General features: G+C 40.1%; 2 protein-coding genes across 2 annotated transcripts in view; one reads left to right on the top strand and one right to left on the bottom strand.

The window, feature by feature from the left end:
• The window catches only part of CAPN3 (calpain 3), a 233,842-nt gene that overhangs the window by 187,226 nt on the left and 26,384 nt on the right, over positions 1 to 20,232 (bottom strand). The window lies entirely within an intron of this gene.
• LOC142410370 (cytosolic phospholipase A2 epsilon-like) overlaps positions 6,979 to 20,232 on the top strand; it is a 33,405-nt gene continuing 20,151 nt past the window's right edge. The window contains exons 1-6 of the mRNA XM_075502792.1: positions 6,979 to 7,005; positions 7,458 to 7,493; positions 12,963 to 13,035; positions 17,340 to 17,476; positions 18,190 to 18,321; positions 18,949 to 18,989. Of these exons, the coding sequence (XP_075358907.1) occupies positions 6,979 to 7,005; positions 7,458 to 7,493; positions 12,963 to 13,035; positions 17,340 to 17,476; positions 18,190 to 18,321; positions 18,949 to 18,989 (446 nt within the window). The remainder of the gene's footprint in view (positions 7,006 to 7,457; positions 7,494 to 12,962; positions 13,036 to 17,339; positions 17,477 to 18,189; positions 18,322 to 18,948; positions 18,990 to 20,232) is intronic.

Genomic DNA, 20,232 nt, shown 5'->3' with positions numbered 1-20,232 from the left:
TCAAGATAGCATTTAAGGTTTCAAATCCTACACTTAGTAGGTTTGGAAAAACAGTTTTAACAGCCTAGCCTTTGGCCATAACCATGTCTTCATTTATTAATCTGCTGCGAGCTCACAGATGTTTGTGACGGCAACAAAATTTGTGATACCAATTCCTTTAACTTCTGCAACGTTATGATGATCAGCGTGTAGCTGCTGCTACAGTTTTCCCACTGCCATCCAAAACAAAGACAGGGGATTTTTCACAGATTTGCATACTAATTTTAGATAAATGCTTGTTTAAGAAAATGTATTTAACTGGTCATTCTTAGATCTTATTTTCTCTTGTATATATCAATAGACATACAGTGTAATAGCTACCATTCACATACTAAGTACCCATGCATAATCTTATTAAAAATAAGAGTCTTATAGATGCAATCATTGAAGTATTTTTTTTTTATTAAGTTCTGCGGATTCGGCTCAGCAGTGAGTTGATCTGGGAAAAAATGCTTCTTCCTTCTGATACCGAGAAATCAAATATTGAGGGAACAAAGGCATCCATGAGGTTCGCTAACGACCTTTGAGGAAGCATAAAAGAAAAGCTGCCACTTCAACAGTGGAAGATGAAAAATGGAAGGAAACTCTGCTTTTAAGAGTGCAGATGACTGGCGTGATAATGAGAGGTTTACAAGTCCAAATACTGGTATTTGCAAACGCCAAGGTATTTGTTCAGTAACAGAGTGAAGCACTTGGCTAGCACTGTATATGTGTCTGTATTTTCATCAGTCTTTTCTATTCCCCTTTGCAGTCATCTCATTCATTACACTGGTGTAAGTTTAAAAAAAAAAAAAAAAGAAAGTGCATCCATCTGTATGCCGGCAGTACGCCCGCATTACTCTGGAGCGTGGCATCTTGTGTCTCCCTCTCATGTGCCACGGTCAGAAGGTAATGGGCTCTGTCATCCAGTCTTACAGATCTCTGTTTATTAAGCAGGAGATAACAACATACTTTGTTATCTCTAAGACAGTCCTTTTTCTGTGCATCAGTTCAATTAACAGGAGATAATGCTAGCAGGGATCTCCTGTCAAACTTTGCTGCAATACGAATCAAACCAATACAGTTTCCCTTCATAAGAGGAAACTGTTGGCAGTAACCTTTGCGTCTCCTTTTCACGGATCTACGGTGGTCAAGTCCAACAAGTCTTTTCTTTTTCTCAGTTACTGATAAATCTTTCTTTTTCAACTCTGCCCTCTTAACCAAAAAGCCAGTTTTTCACCTTCTTTTCTTGCCCTTGGTTAGGATAATTTGATGTCATGTCTCACCAGTAAGACGGCAAGAGTTTTCTGTGAGCAAAGAAGAAAAGGAAGATATCACTCTGACAGCCCAGCTGTGTTCATGAGTTTATTTTTAAACAATAATGAAATGGGGTTTTAGAAATTTGATTAAATTCTTTTTGCTAAGTATCTTTTAAGTATTTTAAAGATTTTCAAGATTCATTTTTACAGCTCCAGGAAGATATAACAGAGGCAGTGCAGTTTGTGCCTGGTGTATTCCACTGACTGGTTTTTGGTGGTTGCAACACTTGGCACTGGGCCTTCAGTTTTACTCACCCAAGGTGTGGTGATGATGTGTGTTTTTGGCAGCAGATCCAGAAAATTAGGATGGCTTAGAATGAGCTGAGGAAAGGGAGTCCATTTTAAGAAATCGGGGCCTGTTGAGCAAGCCACTGAAAAATTTTAGGCTGCCCAGATTGTCGAGCTTAGCAGCTCGATATTTTGACTAGAAGGAAAGTGTGTGAGTTGGGACCTGGCTCCAAGGATCTAACACCGCATGAGGCTAGTGATTTCCCTGGGCTCACCAAGCTCGGTGGTCTTGCCTTGGTGGCTTGTGAGTTTTCTCCACAATGGACTCATTTGGTTCCTTGTCTGGGGAAAGAAAGGCTTCTTTTTCTGTCCTATTAAAACCTGCTCATGTTGTTTGTATTGCACGAATACCGCAGAATCCTGCCTGTGATGTGATGGTGAAAGGCAGTGTAAAAGGACAGGGGAAGAGGTGTTTGTTCAAGTGGCTTGCCAGCTATTAATAAAAAATAACAAAGGAGAGACATTCAGTATTACTGGTGCTATTTTTTAAGGAAGGAGCTGAGGCTCGGTGACATATCAGCTGGATTTTTCAAAGTGATTCAGCATTGGCATAATTGTTCTATTAAGATCCAGGTAGGTCAACAACAATTTCTTTTTTTGAAAGCACCTATTTATGACCTGTCACACAAGCTCTGCTAAATGTAATGGCATTGTAAGCAATTAGCTGTGAATCTTTATAGTCTCTGTTAGGACTCAAACATCTCTCAGGCTGACTGTAGACGAAGTTACCCCCTTAATTAGCTGGTGACACGAGGTGACTTCCTGATATTCTGAGAATTGGTTCAGATTCAAATTGGCTCTAGATTTCCCTGTAAAGGTCCTGGGCTATGTGTCTTGCCACATTTACGTGAAAGGAATTACTGGTTAATTAGCTGACACGAGTTCGTGCTAGTATTCCTCACGCCTGTGGTCTGGTGGGGTCAGGGAAGAGAAAAAGCTGCTTGAACAGTGTCTGAAGTGTTGAATGAACCTGGAAAGGTCAGGCAACCTCAGACTGTTCCTGCAAAGGTAAAGAGAGATGCTGCTGGGTGCTCAGACCTACAGAGCACAGGGAAAGGCAGAGATACAGGTTGTGAACTACTGCTTTTGAGACAAGGATTAGATTTGAAACTCTGTTGCAACAAAACGGAAGGCAGGATTGCATATATGGGGAACAGCTGGGCCAATACTTTACTGATGACTTTTGGATGGCAAAACTGCCCAGTTGCTTCAGGTGAGTGAGTAGGAGGAGCGAGATTTTATCTCTCCAAAACATATCAAAGGAGTGTGGAATCATTTTCATCAAGTTTCTCAATAGGCTTTTGAAGGCAGAAGTCCTCCTTCATATATGTCATAATCAGAATAGTGCCTTAAGTAAAAATATAATACCCCCCTCCCTGATCAGCTAGTGTGATCTCTCTCTCCAGTGACAGATTTTGCACCTTTCATTCTCAGCAATTTAAATTCAGATTCAGATTGAAGGTCTCTCCTGCTTACAAATGGATGATAAAAATTTTTCCGCTTTTTTTTTCTCTAAGCTGTGCCCCCATCACCTTCACCAGTAATGCTTTCTCAGGAAGTCCTTTTTTGCATCTTATGTGATTTTTTTTTTTTTTTTTTTTAACCTTATGTGACACAAAACATCAAGGATATTTTAGAGTATTGAAGGACAGGTATATTGAAGGTGTTGTATGTATAAACATGAAAATAAAATGCCAACATATCAATACAAAAGTTATATATATATTTTTTTTTTTTCTTGTGGCAGGCCAAAAAGTATCTAACCAAAGCCGAATTTTTCAGAGACAGAAATCTGATACCATGGGGAAGGAAGTGACGCTTTTAATCCATGGTAAATCTTCTTGTGTGCAGAGATTATTGAGCTTAAATCCATTGTGTAACTGGAATTCGACCTGGACTGCTTGCTCTCTTGTTTGATCAGTAGGATGAGGTCTGTGTAGGTTTTGTAGCTTATGGAATCTTTTTTTTTTTAAAAAAAAAAAAAAGAAAAGAAAAAGGAAAACAAACTGAAAGGCTAGAGACAGGGAAAATCCCCAACTATAGATCTGACACTATATTTGTTTATTTATTAAGTCTGAATATTTCTTTTCTGATGTGACATCTGGCTATCATTTTTAACACCTTTAGCATGTTTTTGGATGTTTACCCTTGTTATGTTCAAGGTGTTTAAATGATGACCAACTCCCATTGTCATCCCAAAGATGGTACAAAGATACTTTTCTCTTGCAATAATATGAAATCGCCCATTAGTCATACATTTCTGTAGTCCTGGATTATCAGAGGTGACAAAGTAGTAGATAAGGTAATTGTGGGGTATTGGATGTAGCTGTTATAGTTACCTGCAAACTATTGCACTTAAATATACAATTATCTGAATATCATGTTGGGGAAACCAGTGCTTGCAACAGGGTAGTTTAGATGAATTTTGAATGCCTCAGATCAGCAAGACATTTATATTTGCTCCACTTTGCCTTAATTAAGACACAGATACAAAATCATGTGCATGTAAATGCGCACTACAAAGTAGATGGAAAGCAGAGGAAAATTATATCTTCCTTTTTACTTTCCTTGTTATTGCTCAGAGCTTTAAAGAGACTGCTGTGTGTTCCCTCATCAGTAACACAGTCTCTCTAGTCCTTGAAAAGCAAAATAAGACTGTAAGTAGCATGTATATGAAGATCACTACCGGTTGTAAATTATTTACTCTGGAAATATGATTGCTAAAAAGAGCCAATATATGGCTCTTTAGACTTCAGGTAACTTCACCCATGAATTTACTTACTGCATGCTTGGTGGTTGTCTTTGAAATTCTCCTTGAATTGTGGAAGAACTAAGGAAAAATGCAAAAAACCCAACATGACACTTAACCTTTGAAGTTGTAGTCTTTTTGAAATCATAATCCTAAGGACACATTTCTACCTCTAAAACACCAGTGGGACAAACTACAAAATCACAATTGATTTTTGAAGCAGATTGTGTAGTCCTTACAGGCACCAGTGAATAAGCCATCAACAGTTAAAATTTTCTCAGTGATGACAAGGACTTACTGTTACGGGTGTTATGAGCATTCAGCGCTTAGTTCTATTACGAACTTACTGCATGAATGAAAAACTGTTGACATAGCAATTCTTGACCTGCACAAAGCTTTTAAAGATACTATATTCCAAAGCCTTCTTGTGTGGCTTGGACAAGCAGTGGTTAAGGGAAGACAATGTCAGCTATAAAACTTGGTGGTGGTCATGAGCAGGAGAGGAAGAATTATTTAGGAACATGTTTTACGTATGGCAATGATGACAATATTTTGAGAAAGGGAAAACATAATCTGAACGTTAGGAAACCATTTAGCGGGCAAGATGCATTGACTCTGGAATAATGTTTGAAACTGTGAAGTGGTACCTTATTTCTGGGTCTTAAAAGCCATGTGGGTAAGGAATGTAATGTCAGGGAGTCTTGTATTGACTGTGAAACAGCTGGGATGGTATAAATGTATATAGGTATATATATCTGCTGGAACAACTCAGGCAAGTTGAGCTGGATAACCTACTCTCTTTCCTTTGATAGAGGATCTTTTACAGGCATTTTTAATGAAAGGGATTCCCACTTTAAATACTGGAATTTTTCCAGGGAAGAATTCTTTCAAAAGCTGGAAAGACTAGTTTTGAGAGAGCACAAGTAAGTGATTCTCAGCTATGACTGCTCCACCTAAATTTGTTCATAGGTATTTAACACAGATATAAAGTAATAAAGACAGAAGTTAAGGGAGATACTTTGTCTTTGGGGTAGAGATGCTCATGTCCATTGGAAATATGTTTTGGTCACTCTTTCAAGGAGCATTTCAGATGCTGCAAGTTCATATTTATGAGCAATTTTCCTTTGATTCCATATCTATTGAGAAGGCTGTGCAAAGCGTGACTATGGAGCGAGCAGCAGGCTATTAAATGCTTTAGATGGAAACCACCACATAGTATCACTGCGTATTTTGGATAAGACCTTCTGAACAGTCCTCACATGTGCATCACACAGACATCAACACAGAAGGAAGTGAATTGTGTGTAAAAAGAGGATTTTACTCTCGCAACGTTCCTTGGACAACATCTCTCTTCCTCTGTGCAGAATTGCTTTGATACTGGCCTCCATGGCACAGGGGAGGGCATTTAGGTGGCATTCACTGCAGTTTGCAAAGTTACTTTCTTTACCTGCATGAAGTGAGTTGCTCATCAATATGAATGAAATTGATTTTAAAATAATCACTTGGATCTCGTGATGCAAGAGTGAGCACTAGCCACCTCCTGCCATCAAGCAGAGAGGCTGGAAAGAGTGTGGCAGAGCCGGAGTCTGGTCTTGCACGCTCCAAAATCTACCAGCCTGCACATATATATGCTAATTGAGGGCTACTATAATACACTGCTCTTAGAGACAGTGAGTCACTGCACACCAGAGTGAAGAGGAATCGGGGAGCATTTTGTGCCGCAGCGTTTCCCGCAGGGTGCCTGCTGGGCCTGCTGTGAGACCGGGCACACACAAGATCCCTTTGACGTAAGCTCTGAGGATGGGTGAACTGCTGCACTCCCTGGGCCCACGTGGGAGAGCACAACCCTCTCTCCTGCCTCACCCTTCCACCCCCAAGTTTCACCCACTGCTTATAGCTCCTCCCGTCCCTCTCGTTGCATTTAACATCAAACCGCAAGGACACGGATTCACTTTTTTCCTGGATATACGCTAAATATCCAGGCAAAGAATACTGAGCATGTGGTGAGGTCAATAAGTGAAGCACAGAGATGGGCAAAGCAGCTTCAGGGGAGCATGAGTCCTGCAATCGCTTCGTTGTGGCACTGCAATGGGGTCACTGACCTTGCTGGACTGCGTGCTGCTACGGGAAGACTGCTACAGGTATTTGAGTTCATGGTTTGGAAAGCAGCTCTTGAGATCTCTCTCCACTACCCTGTAGTATGATGGTGGCAGTGTAGAGATACTCTGAGACTGTGATTTAATTAGTCACAAGTGCTTTGCTTGGGGGTTAAAGTTGTTGCATAAACGCAAAACTTTTTATTAGCAGTAGTATTTTCAAGAAAGCAGTCCCTGGGCAGAAAGGGGCTTCAGTGTCCCCCCCCTCAAACATCACAGTAGGTAGAAAAGAAATGGGTCTTCGTTCTGCTGACTCAGTTGAGGTGCTCTAATAGGCTGCAGGAAGCAGGGAGGGGACTGCCTAATGACTGGAAATAATAAAGGGGTGGGGCGGGAGAGCCTTGTCATAAAATCCCTATTCCTCCACCCCTAATCTGCATGAGGAGTTCCTACCAGCTGTACAACTCGGTATCTTTTAACATTGGACTTATATGCAACTGGGGCTGCAATGGGATCAAATTTAAGTTCAAATGAGGTAAGCAAAAGAAGCCAATAGCAAGCATAAAGTGGGTAAAATTGTCTGATATTCCAGTTACGTTGATCACAGAGGAGAACAAGGTGTTTGAGGAGTACGAGCGATACACGGAAAGCGAGTTTGCTGTTCCTCAGATCTCATGGTCACGAGGATGGTTTTCCTAGTCTAGCCTTTTACAGAACCTCATGGCATGTCTGCGTTTTCAAGCTATGTTTTAGGGCTAACAATGTTCCTTATTGTGCTTTCTTAAAAAACCCTTCATGTCAAGGAAATAAGAAGCTGGCACAGAGTTGTGATGGGTTTGGTGGTCAGTAAAGCACGTAATGAGTGTTGTTAATGAGCATAGCTCTAAGTATGGCTTTGAATGTGAGATGTTTTTAAATGTCAGCCTAAAATAAGAGTTTAACTTGTAGCTTAGTTTTCTTAACTTTGCCTTGTGTTGTTTTTCCTAGAATTTTACGAGCACCTCAGCACCAGCGGTGAGAACGGTAGGTAGTAATTAGCTGGCCCTTCATTAAATGCTGTCCAGTGCTGAATGTAGAACACCAGAAAAAATGTTAGGAATTCAGTGGCTCGGGGGAAAACTGTACTGCAATATGTACTGAACACTAAAAAGCTGAGCTGCCACTTCAACTCTGTAGATGAAGTATTGCCTTGGCTTTTAGCAAACTCTAAATAGTCTGGCCTCTGTTGGTGTCTGATGCTTGTGATGCTGTGAGTAGGTGTTGCACTGTATCTGGGCTGGTTTTTACTTCACCTATATTATTTTTTTAATTCCTCCCTTTTTTTGTGTTTTGATTTCTTTGGATGAAACACCCACTTGTCTTATATGTTATTCCTTCATAAGAAGACTCCGTTTAAACGGGTCTTTCAGTTGTTCTTAGTTCTCTAGTATTCCTTGTAGTCTTTCTTTGCACTGTAATGACCTGTTGTAGAGCTTGCAATTCTCTGTGTAACACGGTGTTTAAAAACACGGCATCAGAACAGGTAAAACTGTGGAATAAATGTATTATGTTCCGCCTCCTGACCAGCCCAATCTGATCAGCCTGGTAAGAGTGGGAGCAGTGCCCAAACTGCTCTGAACGTGAAAAAAGAGCAACAAGGTGTTTTGTAAAGGCTGAACTGAGGATGAATTCTTTGCACAGGCAAATGAAAACTCTCTGGGCAATTAGCAGATGTTCATGTTAACAGGTATGAGCATAAAGGAAAATATATCAGATAAGCTGCTATGAGCCAGTGAATGGGAACAACAGTAGTGGCAACAGGACGGGGCTGTCTTCAGACACTTGCCATGGGGTTGGGGCTGCCCATATCAGTTGCAACTCTCTGGGGATCTGTAGTCAGAAAGATGGGCTCTTGCCCCTGCTTCGGTGACGTGGGGGTTTCCCAGCCTGGTTTGTTTTGGGCTTTGGTTCCATGTGGGGATTGCAGTGATACAGAGATTCTCCCAAATGGTGGTAAATTTGGTCTGCCTCGTGAAGATTTGGTGTTATTGATAGTATCTGATGCCTGATTGTGCCCAAGAGCCACTTACCTTCTCTGTTAAAAATGAAATGCTGTGGCAAAGCAAAGACCTTGCAGAGTTTCTTCAAAAAGTAGCTTTTGAAATGATGTTTAGGCTTCTGTGTATAGTCTCGCAGCCCTAAGGAAGTATGCTAGGATCATAAAAATTGTTACTTTCAGTCCTGTAAACTTAGCTTGTGTTTAGAGGATCAAGCTGTTTTTTTAATCCTTAGTGCTTTTTACATTGTTAGTAGGTATCTAGGTGTGAGACTTGTACAGTTCAGTGGCTTTAGATTGTGCCTCTTGTCTTTAGGGTATTTAGGGTGGCAGAACTGACCTGATTATAGCACCTACAATTCAGAGGAGGACCCAGAGCCCCTTCTTTCTGCCCTGACTCTTTGAGGCTCGCAGTGGCAAAAATCAGGAAGGACCTGAGCTTTTTTTTTCTTTTTTTCCCTATGAAAGTTGGTATTTATGATGATAAATATATAAGCATAGTATATCTGAGTGTTTTTTGTTTGGTTTTTTTTTTTTTTTTTTCCCCCACTCAATGGCTCAGTTAAGGAAGCCAGCTTTCCTTGTCAGAGTCAGTTTCAGGGCAACCCATGGGATGTATGTGACTGAAACTTGAGTGGCCATTTACATTAAAGGGAATATGTAAAATATTTGGTGAGAAAATATTGGTGGTGCCCTTAAGCTGACAGGCTAAAAAGTAATACTTTTTAGATTACTCAAATTACTATATCATATTAAAATGATATAGGCTAATGTGGTCTTGAGAAAAAGCTGTTGAACTGTGAAAATGCTTGACTTGGTTTCTTTCCTAAGATCTGGATTTATTCTAACATGCAAGTCCAGCTGTGGAGCTGCAAACAGGAAGAGAAGAAAAATCAGATGAAAATGACAGTCTGAAGCCACACAAGTTTTACATAGCTCTTGGAAAGAAACAGGCCTTGAGTAACCCCTGCCCCATTTGTTTTTATTCTGGAACAACCCCAGTGACTTCTACTGACTTAATAAGACCCAGCTATGGGATATTTTAAAATGGATGAAATAAATACAAAACATGTAGTACAAGGAAAAGTGTTTCTTATGCATTTGACCTTGCCTGAGGTGGTAGACATAGTAGCATAATGAAATGCTGCCTGCCCTTGAGGCTCCAAAACTCTTTGAAGTTAAAAGGTGCCACATACCCAACTCAGGTCAGAAGCAAAGCAATGATCTGGGTTTTAAAGTCGTGCCACTCTTTCTGACAGAGCTGAGTGTTTTCTTTGTTGGTCTTCAATAGTTTTTAAAGTAGTGATGAGATTTCTATTCCTTTTTGAAGAGAAAGCTAAGGGAAGAGTGCTCTGCTCCAAATAGATCTGACATGCTGTTTTACTTTGATAATTGCTTTTTCTCTTGATGTAACTTGGGAATGTTATATGTGTTTCACTCCTCAAGAAAAAAATTCTATAAAAGATTTTTGTAGAAGTATAAACTTGGAATTTTACTGAAACAGAGCAGTTTTAGAGCACAGTTACGTAACTCTTATTCATATGGATGAGCACTTGTGTATGGGAACACTCCCATTGACTTCCCTGGGACTGGATATGTAAGGATTGCACCAGTGTGCCACAGGACTTAATTGAATTTTTATCTGACGTAGGATAGTGTGACCAAGTCCTGCGTTTGCAATCTCATATACTTAAATAGTTTCAACAGTGATTATTAAAATGCCTGGCTTGTGTTTCCGGTTTATGAGGTAACAATCATGTCTCAGACAAAATAAATACAGAAGCTGAAAGTCGAAGTGTGTGTAATAACTGACCTTGGAGGCTTCTGGCCTCAGAACTTACCCAGCCTGTGATATGGCCATCATCACATTAAAGGGAATGATGTGGGAGTCATTGCCTACTACCAGCAGATTATCCAGTTTAAGATATGCCCCTCAAAAGTTTTTCTGTGTGACTTGGGTAAGTCGCTGACAGCTAAACTTGACAAAGCGTTCAGGCACCTACAAGTTAGGAGCTATAAGGTCTGACTTCCAAGTCACTAGTATGGGAACGGACTCTACAACCCAGAGTGAAGCACTGAGGATTCATTTGATATGTCTGGAGAGTTAGGTACACCAGAATGGGAATTGTAACAGCTGAGCAGGGAACTGCATAAATAGGTACATCCAGCTAACGGGGACAGCTAAGCACAGAAACACCCTTAGATCCTATCTCTGTGAGCCACTTAAGGCTGCAAGGAGATACCACTACCCACTTGAGATGCACAAAGTAGATGACTAGATGCTTGTTTTCAAAGAATTGAGCAAAGGTTATTCCTTTAAAATGGTGTCTAGCCTGGTAGTTACAGTGTTTCCCTGGGATGGAGAACTTCTGCTCAAGTCCATTCTTCTGTACTCAAGGGATGCAAGCCCCATCCTTCCTGGGTAAAGATATGCTCCACCTCTTCTGCCGAAATAGCACTGCTGAGGACAAAAACATCTAGGATTTCTTGGGTGGGGAAGCAGGGACCAAGCATAAATGTAGCAGAAATGTCAGTAGATTTGGAAAGGATAGACAAGCCTTGGCTGTTGATCCCTGTGCCTAGGAGTGCTTCTGTGTTTTACTCGGTTCTATTTAATGCATATAGAAAAGCAGTTTTGGCAGTTCAACTATATAGTCTGGGCTTGATGTCTTTTGGTTGCTTTTAATTGGAGACTGTAATCTTCCCCCCCCCCCCCCAAAGAACTAGGGTTTTTTTCAAGGTATGTCTGTCCAAGTTCTCCTTTGTGGCCATGTTTGGGATAATGGAGTAGGTAGAGGTGTGATACACTCTTTGAGATAGCTGAAATGTCCCACAGCTGACTATTGAAGTGCTTGCAAACTGTGCACCGTAAAACTGTGCCCTGTGCTAGAGTCTGGACAGGTTAAGATAATGTAGAACAAATGTGCCCATATCAGTGACTGCTCCAACCCCCCTGTTGCTGTCTCTCTGACCTTCAACTCTGCCTCTTCAGGCTCCCTGCCGACCCAAAGGGAGATGTAAGAGGATATGCTGGGGATTACCCAGGCTGCTTCTCGGAGGCTGTTCTTCATTTCTGCTCCATTTTCAGAGGTGCTGAGGTTTTCATTGGTGAGGACAAGGACCTGCTTCATTACGTTGTGTTAGTCCAATGTCACGTCATGGTCCCAGTTGCTTAACACTGTTGAAGCATTGTGAAACACTTCAGGATAAGCCTTGTGCTACAGCTGGAAAGACAAATGGTCCGCCAAAACGTATAGCATGTATGAAGGAAATAGTAGCAAGGTACATTTTATTAGGTAACATCAGTACATCGTTTTTCCTTTTGCTGCTTATGATTAATATAGGCACTTCAGATGCAAAGTAATAAAATTGATGTGTTTGTGTTAGGACACTGTATTAACTTTACAAGGGTATAGTACGTCTATGAATGCAGGAGCAAGAGGGTTTATGGGTGGAGTCAATATTTGTTCTTACAAACTGATATAGACAGAAAGTTTAGACAAGTTTTGGGGTGCAAAACACCTGTTTCTGTTCTAAAACAGAACCAGTAGACTTAAAGCTAAATACCAGTTTTAAGAGGTGTTTAAGAGAAATTATATCTGTACATACATTGGTTTTAAAAGGAAAGATGGTACCTATGAAATGGAAGAGATGTTAGTGTGGGAGAGGAGAGAAAGATGTTAAGTGGTTATCTCCAAGGTGAAATGGGGAAAGAGTTAATTTTATAGCCTGAGGAATATGAAGACATATTAGTATGAACCATGGAAGTTATGAGCTATTATAGAATTCATATCTCTCAGCCCAAGGTGTCTGATATCTAGTGGAGTTGTGAGTTAGTTCCCAAGATCATCTCTGGAAAGAGTTTTATAGCTTTCTGCTGGGGATCAGGGCTGAAGATCAGAGATGGATCCGAGTCTTCGTGAGAAGTATCTTGTCACCGTCAGCTGCGTTTCTGGCCTTTTAGGCTGTGCGCGGGAGCTTGTGCTGGCGCAGGAGCTTTTGCTGGTGCATGGTGGTCACTTAGCTCTACTGGCACAGCTACTGTGACAGTGTTTGGTGTCCCAGAGACAGTCTGTTCTATTGCAGGCAGTGGTGTGTAAGAGGCGAGGATGCCCATGCGTGTGCTGTAGGGGTGTTTATTGTGATGATAATGGAGCAATGTTAGAAAGAAGTGATCTTTATAAAATCAAGCTCTCAGCATCTATTCTCAACTCATATGTGGTTTTGAAACCTGTTGCTTCTATTTCAGACCTGAAAAGGGTTCTGTGCCAAAAATTTGTATAGTTTTTCCAGCTGCTCCAGTTGGTTTGATAAATTATATTGGTTCAACCTTAAAAACCTCATTTTATCTACGTCCTTAGAACTTCATGGTTACAGTAGTCTGTGACTATAGACTATAATATTAATCTCAATGTTGTGTTTTTTTCTTTTTTCTTTTTTTTTGAATTGTCATGCAGAGACCAGTATCTCCTTTCAACTTGCTCACTGTAAAAATTCTAAGAGTGAGGAATGCCCGGAAGGCGGACTTGCGTGAGTATTTCTACTATTGTTGGATGTTTCTTACAGTTCTTTAAAGTAAAGAAAATATCTGGTCAGTGTCATCGTTCTTGAATGGTGTAGGAATAAAAAGATATCTTGCTGCAAGTTTGCAAGAATTATTTTTCTTGTGATACTGAAGTGTTGCTTTCTGCTCTTAAGTGTAAAGAGGCTAACTCAAGCAAGGGGATGCATTTGATCTCTTGCTTTCATACCTCACTGTATGAGACATATTTCCTACCCTTGTGACATCAGACATAGCTGCTGATCAGAGGGCTTCTCTTTAAATGATGAAAATTCTCGTACGGTTGAGGAGAAACCTGAGTATTCCCTACAGCATTTCTGGACAGAAGAAAGGAGAGGACTGGTGATGCAAATGTAAAATCAGCAGTAGTAAGAAAGCCTATGAAAATAACAGAAGTACAAGCAAAAACATTCTATTACTTCTGCAGAATTTATAAATACGCAAGAAGAGATGATAAAATCCAGTGTGTCTGGGAATTTATTTAACCTAGAGAACGGAGCTATTGAAAAGTCAGAAAAAATTAAACAGAGCACTGCTGTGAGAGTTTTAAAGGAGTTTAGGTGAGGGATACTGAGGGGAAGCAAGAAAAGGATATCTAGAATAGAGACTACAAGAGAAAAATGTCATAGCCAGATCACAGAACAAGAGCTAATAGTGAGAAGAGGCCAAGATAGAAGAAATCTCTGCGGTAGGGGAGTCTACAGAGTCTGGTGATACCCAGCTGTGGAAGCCCTTTAATGATTCACCTTCTCTGCCTCTGCAGGCTAGTGGGCATCAGCTTGTTGAACCAGTATGGCAGCAAACATAAAATGAAAATCCTCAGTGGAAGAATGAGACTTGCAATAGGTGGAAAGAACAGTTTGTTCACTGTCTAGATGTGACACTGACTCACCCAGGGGAGGGACTGGTTTAGTTCTGAATTTTAAAATTTCTAATTCATTGAGGAGTTTCCTCACAGCTTCTGTTCCACAGATGTGGGTCCTCAGTAGCCCACTCTCCTGGGTGCACTGGGGCTTGTTCAGGTGCCTTTCAAAATGCAGTTATGCCACTGAGTCACTTTCATGGGGAAATTTGAATGGTGAAACATCTGTGTAAAGAGGTTGGAAAGGCATGAAAGAAAAAGGCAAAATAAAGACAAAGAGAATAGGAAAATTCAAATTGAAAGACCACAAGAATAAATTGGAAAGATGTAAAACAAAGAGGAAAAGTCCACAATATGTTCACCAAAATCTTGCTGAACATCCCTAAAAATTAAATTTCTTTTGGCACATTCAGAATTTCATGCAGCACATCATAGTTTCTAAGGAAACCTTCTGTAAATTTTAGTTAATCTACTATATATTTTGAGATTTCAACTAATATAATGGGTCAAGAGTAGAGGGAAAACTCTATCTTATCTGAGGTTGGATTTGGTGGTTTCTGGCAGGATGAACGTGGTAGGAACATGTGGAAAGTGTGCTTAACAACAGTATTTTTGGATGAATGATTACTATCAGGGAACAAATCTCTGCTGCACTCACTTGTGGTATTCTGGGTTACTCCTGCATCTTCCACAATGAAATGCTACTGTGCTTATTTATCTTTTTCCTTTTATTTTTCAGCTTTAAAAAATCTGCTATGATTTACTGAATGCTTTGTTTACTGTTTATGTCTTAATATTTTTTACTCTAGAAATTACAGATGATCAGACTACTTTGTGATATTTACTGTGTCATTTTGAAAAAGGGATTTGGTTCATTAGACAAAGTGAGAACACCTTATAAGATGTAAAGTTCTGGGTTTCTTAGAGATTAAGGACCTATTTTCACGTGCAGAAACACATGCTTTGTGGGCTTATAGTTCTATGCACTGACTTTTTGTTTAACAAAACCCAGATGTTCAAATGCCTGAGTGGTGATTTGCATCAACCAAATGTGTGATCTGACCAGGCAGGCAGTCACTGCAATTGCATCTGCAGAACTGCATGCATAATTGCACGTGCATTTGTGTACTCCAGCAGGTTGCCTACTTATGCTTCAGTTCATTGTGGCTGTCCTTCTCAGGAACAAATTGCTCACAGTTGCTCCTTACCACAGTGATTTGTACAGTCTTTCTTCATGAAGCCTGTTGGCATGTCTGCCACATCATATTGCCTTACTTCCTTGTGTTCTAGTCTCAAGAAGAGATGAATACCACTACCCCCTTGAGATGACCTGAATTCAGAACTTGGGCTTCCCAAGGCTTTGTTTAAAGTGTACCTGGCAGAGAGATTTGAAAACTTTTCAGCAAGAGTATTTTCTGAGCAGAAAATTTGTTTTCTGAGGAAACTCAAACTATTGTGGGAAAAAAAAAAAAATTTTTGTTTGTAGTGACAAGGATATGTCAGGCAGGCTTCACCTTTTCTGAGGCGCTAAAAAGGCATTGAGTATCCAAACATTTCAGTTAGTTTTCCTCAAAACCTTGGTATTTTCAACATGAGTAAGTATCCCTTTTCTACCTGTTTGTGATGGTAACAGTAAGCTTCTTGTTACAATTCTGAGTTAGTATTTATTTCCTCCACTTTAGCTTTCCTGTTTTTCTGATTAAACCTTGGTGTTTCCTATTTCAAAGGTATTTTTTCGTATTTTCTTGTTAGTGAAGTGTTTGTGCCTAATTTATTGAAGTGAATCTTTCTTCTTGGTCTTTGATTCTCACACTCCTATTTACCAGTGGAAAATAAATATGCTTTAAAAGTCTTTCTCCCTACTGTTGTTCCAGAGCAAGATAATTTTTAATAGATTTGGATATAGGCCTGGAAATCTAGACTGTGTGTTGGACCCTGACACTGGCTGTGTTATGGGATCTTGGGCAAATCATTCAAGTGTTCTCAATGTACTTATTTGCTTAATCCTTACATTGTCACTGTGAAGTAATTCATCAGTGTGCCTCAAGCTCTTTGAAAATGGAAGCTCTAGCATTAATCACCAGGAACCATTTGCATTTTCATCTGCCTGCACTTGTGCCTCTGCCGAATGTCTGATTGGTCCTGCTCTTCTGATCAGGTTTGGCTAAGGGAACTTTCTGGAAACACTTTCCTTCCCACAGTCATTATCAAGGTTTTGCTGATAGTGATAGCGTGGTTTACTACATGATAAAAGCACAACTTGGGAGAAATAGGGTTGGTAGAAAAATCTAAATCCGTAGTGGTTACTGAAAGATAAAGAGGAAATACATGAAGAAAACTGTACTTAATATGAAGTAATAACACTGTTACAGGTTTTGAGCATGATGCAGGGATTGACTATGGGTTGAATTATTTGACCTCTTCTGACTCACAAGGTTGCTGTGATGACTGGTTGAGCATTGCTAATGTGAAATAGGGAGGGTATGTATTACATTACAGGTATGAGAGAAAGGCCATCGGTGCCTCTGTCAAGCTTCTGCAAGTCTCGCTCCCTGGCGGTTCTCCCTCCAAACATGGGGGGCCAGAATATGGAAGGAGCCGATGTCTTTGGTGGCACTTATGGCTTCCTTCCCCAGACTTGAGTGACAGCAAGACTTTTCTAGTCTGCAGATAGAGTGGTAGGAAGGAATATGATGAATTGTAACTTAACCCTGGTGCTGAGATTGATTTTGTTTTCCAAAAGACTTGCTGAGAAAGACAGAACTTCTAAAAACTTAATCAAATATATGAATGAATATGGATTTGGTACATTCTGATTTGTGATAAGGAAATCAAACTTTTCAGCTTTGATGGGGGAACGCTTTACTTTTTGGCAAAAAAAAATCTGTCATTCTTCATTTAAGCCAGTACTTTGATAAAAGCGTTCAACTAGTTAAGGTGCCGAATCTGGGGAGGAAATGCTAGAAAACAAGTCTCTCCGCAGCCCAGATCGAAGCCTGTGAGGTGTGTTGCCTGGGTGACAGAGGAGCCATCCTAGAGCTGATGTGAATGCGCGTGGCAGAGGGCATATACCGGTAGATATTCTCACATTTTGGCAATATTACCCTGCCCCAGACATTTGTATAGTGATGAATATAAAACTAAATGCAACATGGATAGGTGTACTTGCACTGCATGTGGAGTACAGTGCTATTTCAAATAAAACTTTATATTGGGAATAAGCATGGCAAATGTGTGAGGATGTTTCTGTTTTCCCGTGAGTGCTTCATTGTATTATTTACTCCTCACCCTGTATATTTTAGGAAGAAATCCCCTACGGTGTTGTCTTTGTCTTATTAGGTTTAAATGTGCACAGTGCAGTAGTTCTTTCTCTGGATACGTTGTCACTCTGCTCATCTTCTCGTTATACAGTCAGTCTTTCAGATTGTTACGTGACTCTCTGGCTGCCTACTGCCTCAACCGAGAAGGTTCGGACCAGAACCATCAGGAACAGCAAAAACCCTGTCTGGAATGAAGCTTTCTGCTATAAGATCGACCGCCGAGTCAAGGTAGTGAAAATAAATGGTTTTCACTATTTGCTGTCTGCAGATAGTCAGTAGATTATGCAAAACTACAATAAACCAATAAGTATATAGCTAGTTTCCAAACACTGGAGGTGCTAAAGATTCCTTAGAAAAAACTCTGTTGCTTACGTCCTCCTTGGTGGTGTTCTGTTCCAGCTGTTTGTTACTTAAACAGCTACTATACTGAAGCAGTGAGAAGCAATTAAATGCCCTGCAGACTATGGCCTTACTACCCTATTCCTGATCTGGACATATACAAGTGAAACCCAAGATAAAGATCACATAAAAATAACAGTAAGATCAGTTAGTTCTAGGTATGGTGGAAAGCAAATCCTTTAAACATTCTTTATGTACCTGTGCCTGTTTTATACACTTGGAGCCAAAGGCCATAAAATAAATGTAGAAACATTTAATACAGTTATTTATCACAAATTCATTAATGTTCTGCATGACCTGCCTGTCTTGTTTCATTTCCCCAGGCAGACAACTGTGCTTCTTTGTGTGTGTGTGTGGTTATCAGTAATGTGAAGTCTAATACTCCCAAATCTCTTTCCCTTTTCTGTTTCTCTTTCTCCTTTTTCCTTCTTCCCCTAAAACTGGAGGGGGGAGGGAGGAAAACCTAGTCTTGAGATTTTCCTGCCTTATGGAGCTCACAGATATAGAAATAACTCTATGATATTCTTAACCCCTTTTTGCAGAATGTGCTGGAGCTAAAGGTCTGTGATGAAGACACGATCACCAGGGATGACGAACTCTGCACAGTTCTCTTTGACATAGATAAACTCACTGTTGGACGTACTGTTCGAGTGAAGTTTCAGCTGAATCCACAGGTGAGCAATGGAACTGGTGAGAACAAAAGCAAATTCTTTCTTTCCATCTCAATATATCCTTTTACAGTGTTTTGTTACAGGAAAAATCTACTTAAACTGTATTTTGCTGCTATTATAAGAAAGACTTAAAATTCCTGTATGCGTTACCCATGCTGGTTTTTGTTAAGAACAAATCTCTGTGCTAAAAATCTAGGATGGAACTAGCTAGAACTAATTACCCGATGCCTTAATTCTGAATATTTCTTCCATACTTATTCGTTCTTGGTATGAGTTCTGAATTTTCAGCTGCTTTAAACTGTAATAATATTACAGCAGCTGATTCTTTTTGTGTTGTGAATTAAAATCTGAAAAATGGTTGTTTTAGCAGAATAGCAGTTCCTACGTCTGCATGCTCATATGGCATTTAGATTTCAAAAAGCTAGTTTTAACAACTGCTTTTTCAGTATCTTAAAATTCAATATCTTCAGTTGGCACCACGGGGTTTTATTGCAAATTATTCTTATGTTCTGGGAATTTTCTTATGTGCTATTCTAAATATATATTTTACAAATTATATGTAACTGGTATGATGAAAGCTATAAAGAAAAATAAGTAATATACCTTTCTTTCTTTTTCCTCTCTCTTCAGACACGTGAGGAGCTGGAGGTGGAGTTCACATTGCAGAACACGTGAGTAGAATCCTAAATTCTATATAGACTGTTGTATTCAGTATAAAAATAGTCTGGAAAGCTGGTTCATATGTGGCAGTGCTTCTTAAACCTATAGTCTCTGAAAGCAATATCTAGATGTTTTCATTCAGGTCTTGTAAACTGGAATTTCAGAATACATATTTTTAGATTTTAAATATACGAAAATGTCATTTTTGCCCTGTTTGACTGCTACCTCCTGGGCACCACTTTCTTCCTGTTCTCTTTGTCACTGGATCAATACACGAGGAACTATGAGGACCATTACAATACTGAGGAAGTTTTGACCCTTAGAAGAAGGAATGCCAAGCCTAAATGTCTTATGTTGCCCCTTCTTGGGGCATCTGGCTTTTCAAATCCACAGCATTATAAAATGCTCTCCTGTAAGTTGATCGATTTAGCTCATCTGACTACATGTGGGGAGTTGTGGTAGACTCGAGTATCAGTTCCAGCAGGGAGAGGAACTAAATATTCTGCATAAAGAAAGGAGCAAAGATCGCTGTGGGAGGCTGAGGACTGAGGAACCAGGAAAACTGGAGGAGCAGCACTTGGTAGGCTTGGAAGCTGTTGGCAAAGTTTGACTGTTTAGGGGACGCATTTGCTTCAGGTAATTCATGCTGTGGAGAAATCTGGGAGCCTGTTGCTCTAACTGGAGAGTGAACATGATGCAGGATCATGGGTATTCTAATCTGTCTCCATAATATGCTTTATGACTCTGAGGAATTTACTTGAAAGGATTTCTGTTACCAATTTGATCCATGTTATTGGACTGAAAGTGTTGTTAAAAACAACCTTAGAGAAGGGATGGTACTGCTGGGACCTTCTCAAGGCATTTGGGGCACTTCAGGAGGCCGAGCAGGATAGTATGTTGGTGGAGAGTTTGAATAACGTGTTTATTCCTGACAGAAGGGGAAATTGGGACTTGCTGGAGAAAGGGCAGTAGCTCAATGTTATGAATGGAGAAGGAAAGATCTCCCAGTGTTCACAAAAGCCATCACAAAGCCATCACAAAGCAAAAAAGCCATCAGAGATAAAGCAGTCCCAGAATGTCCTATTACAACTCCTCATAGAAACTCACCGGAGTGGATTGTTTGTTGTTTACTGTGCACCAAAACTGACAGAAGGCCCAGCAACAGCAAGACAAATGGTGTCTATCACAGCTTAGGAGTGTCACAAAATCAGTAATAGCAATGGGGAAGGGAGCTCCAGTAGATGTCCCAAATGG

The sequence above is a fragment of the Mycteria americana genome, chromosome 5 (genome assembly GCF_035582795.1).
Source record: "Mycteria americana isolate JAX WOST 10 ecotype Jacksonville Zoo and Gardens chromosome 5, USCA_MyAme_1.0, whole genome shotgun sequence".
Taxonomy (NCBI): Eukaryota; Metazoa; Chordata; class Aves; order Ciconiiformes; family Ciconiidae; genus Mycteria; species Mycteria americana.
The sequence above is the reverse complement of the archived record's forward strand: the minus strand, read 5'-3'. Positions and strand labels throughout refer to the sequence as shown.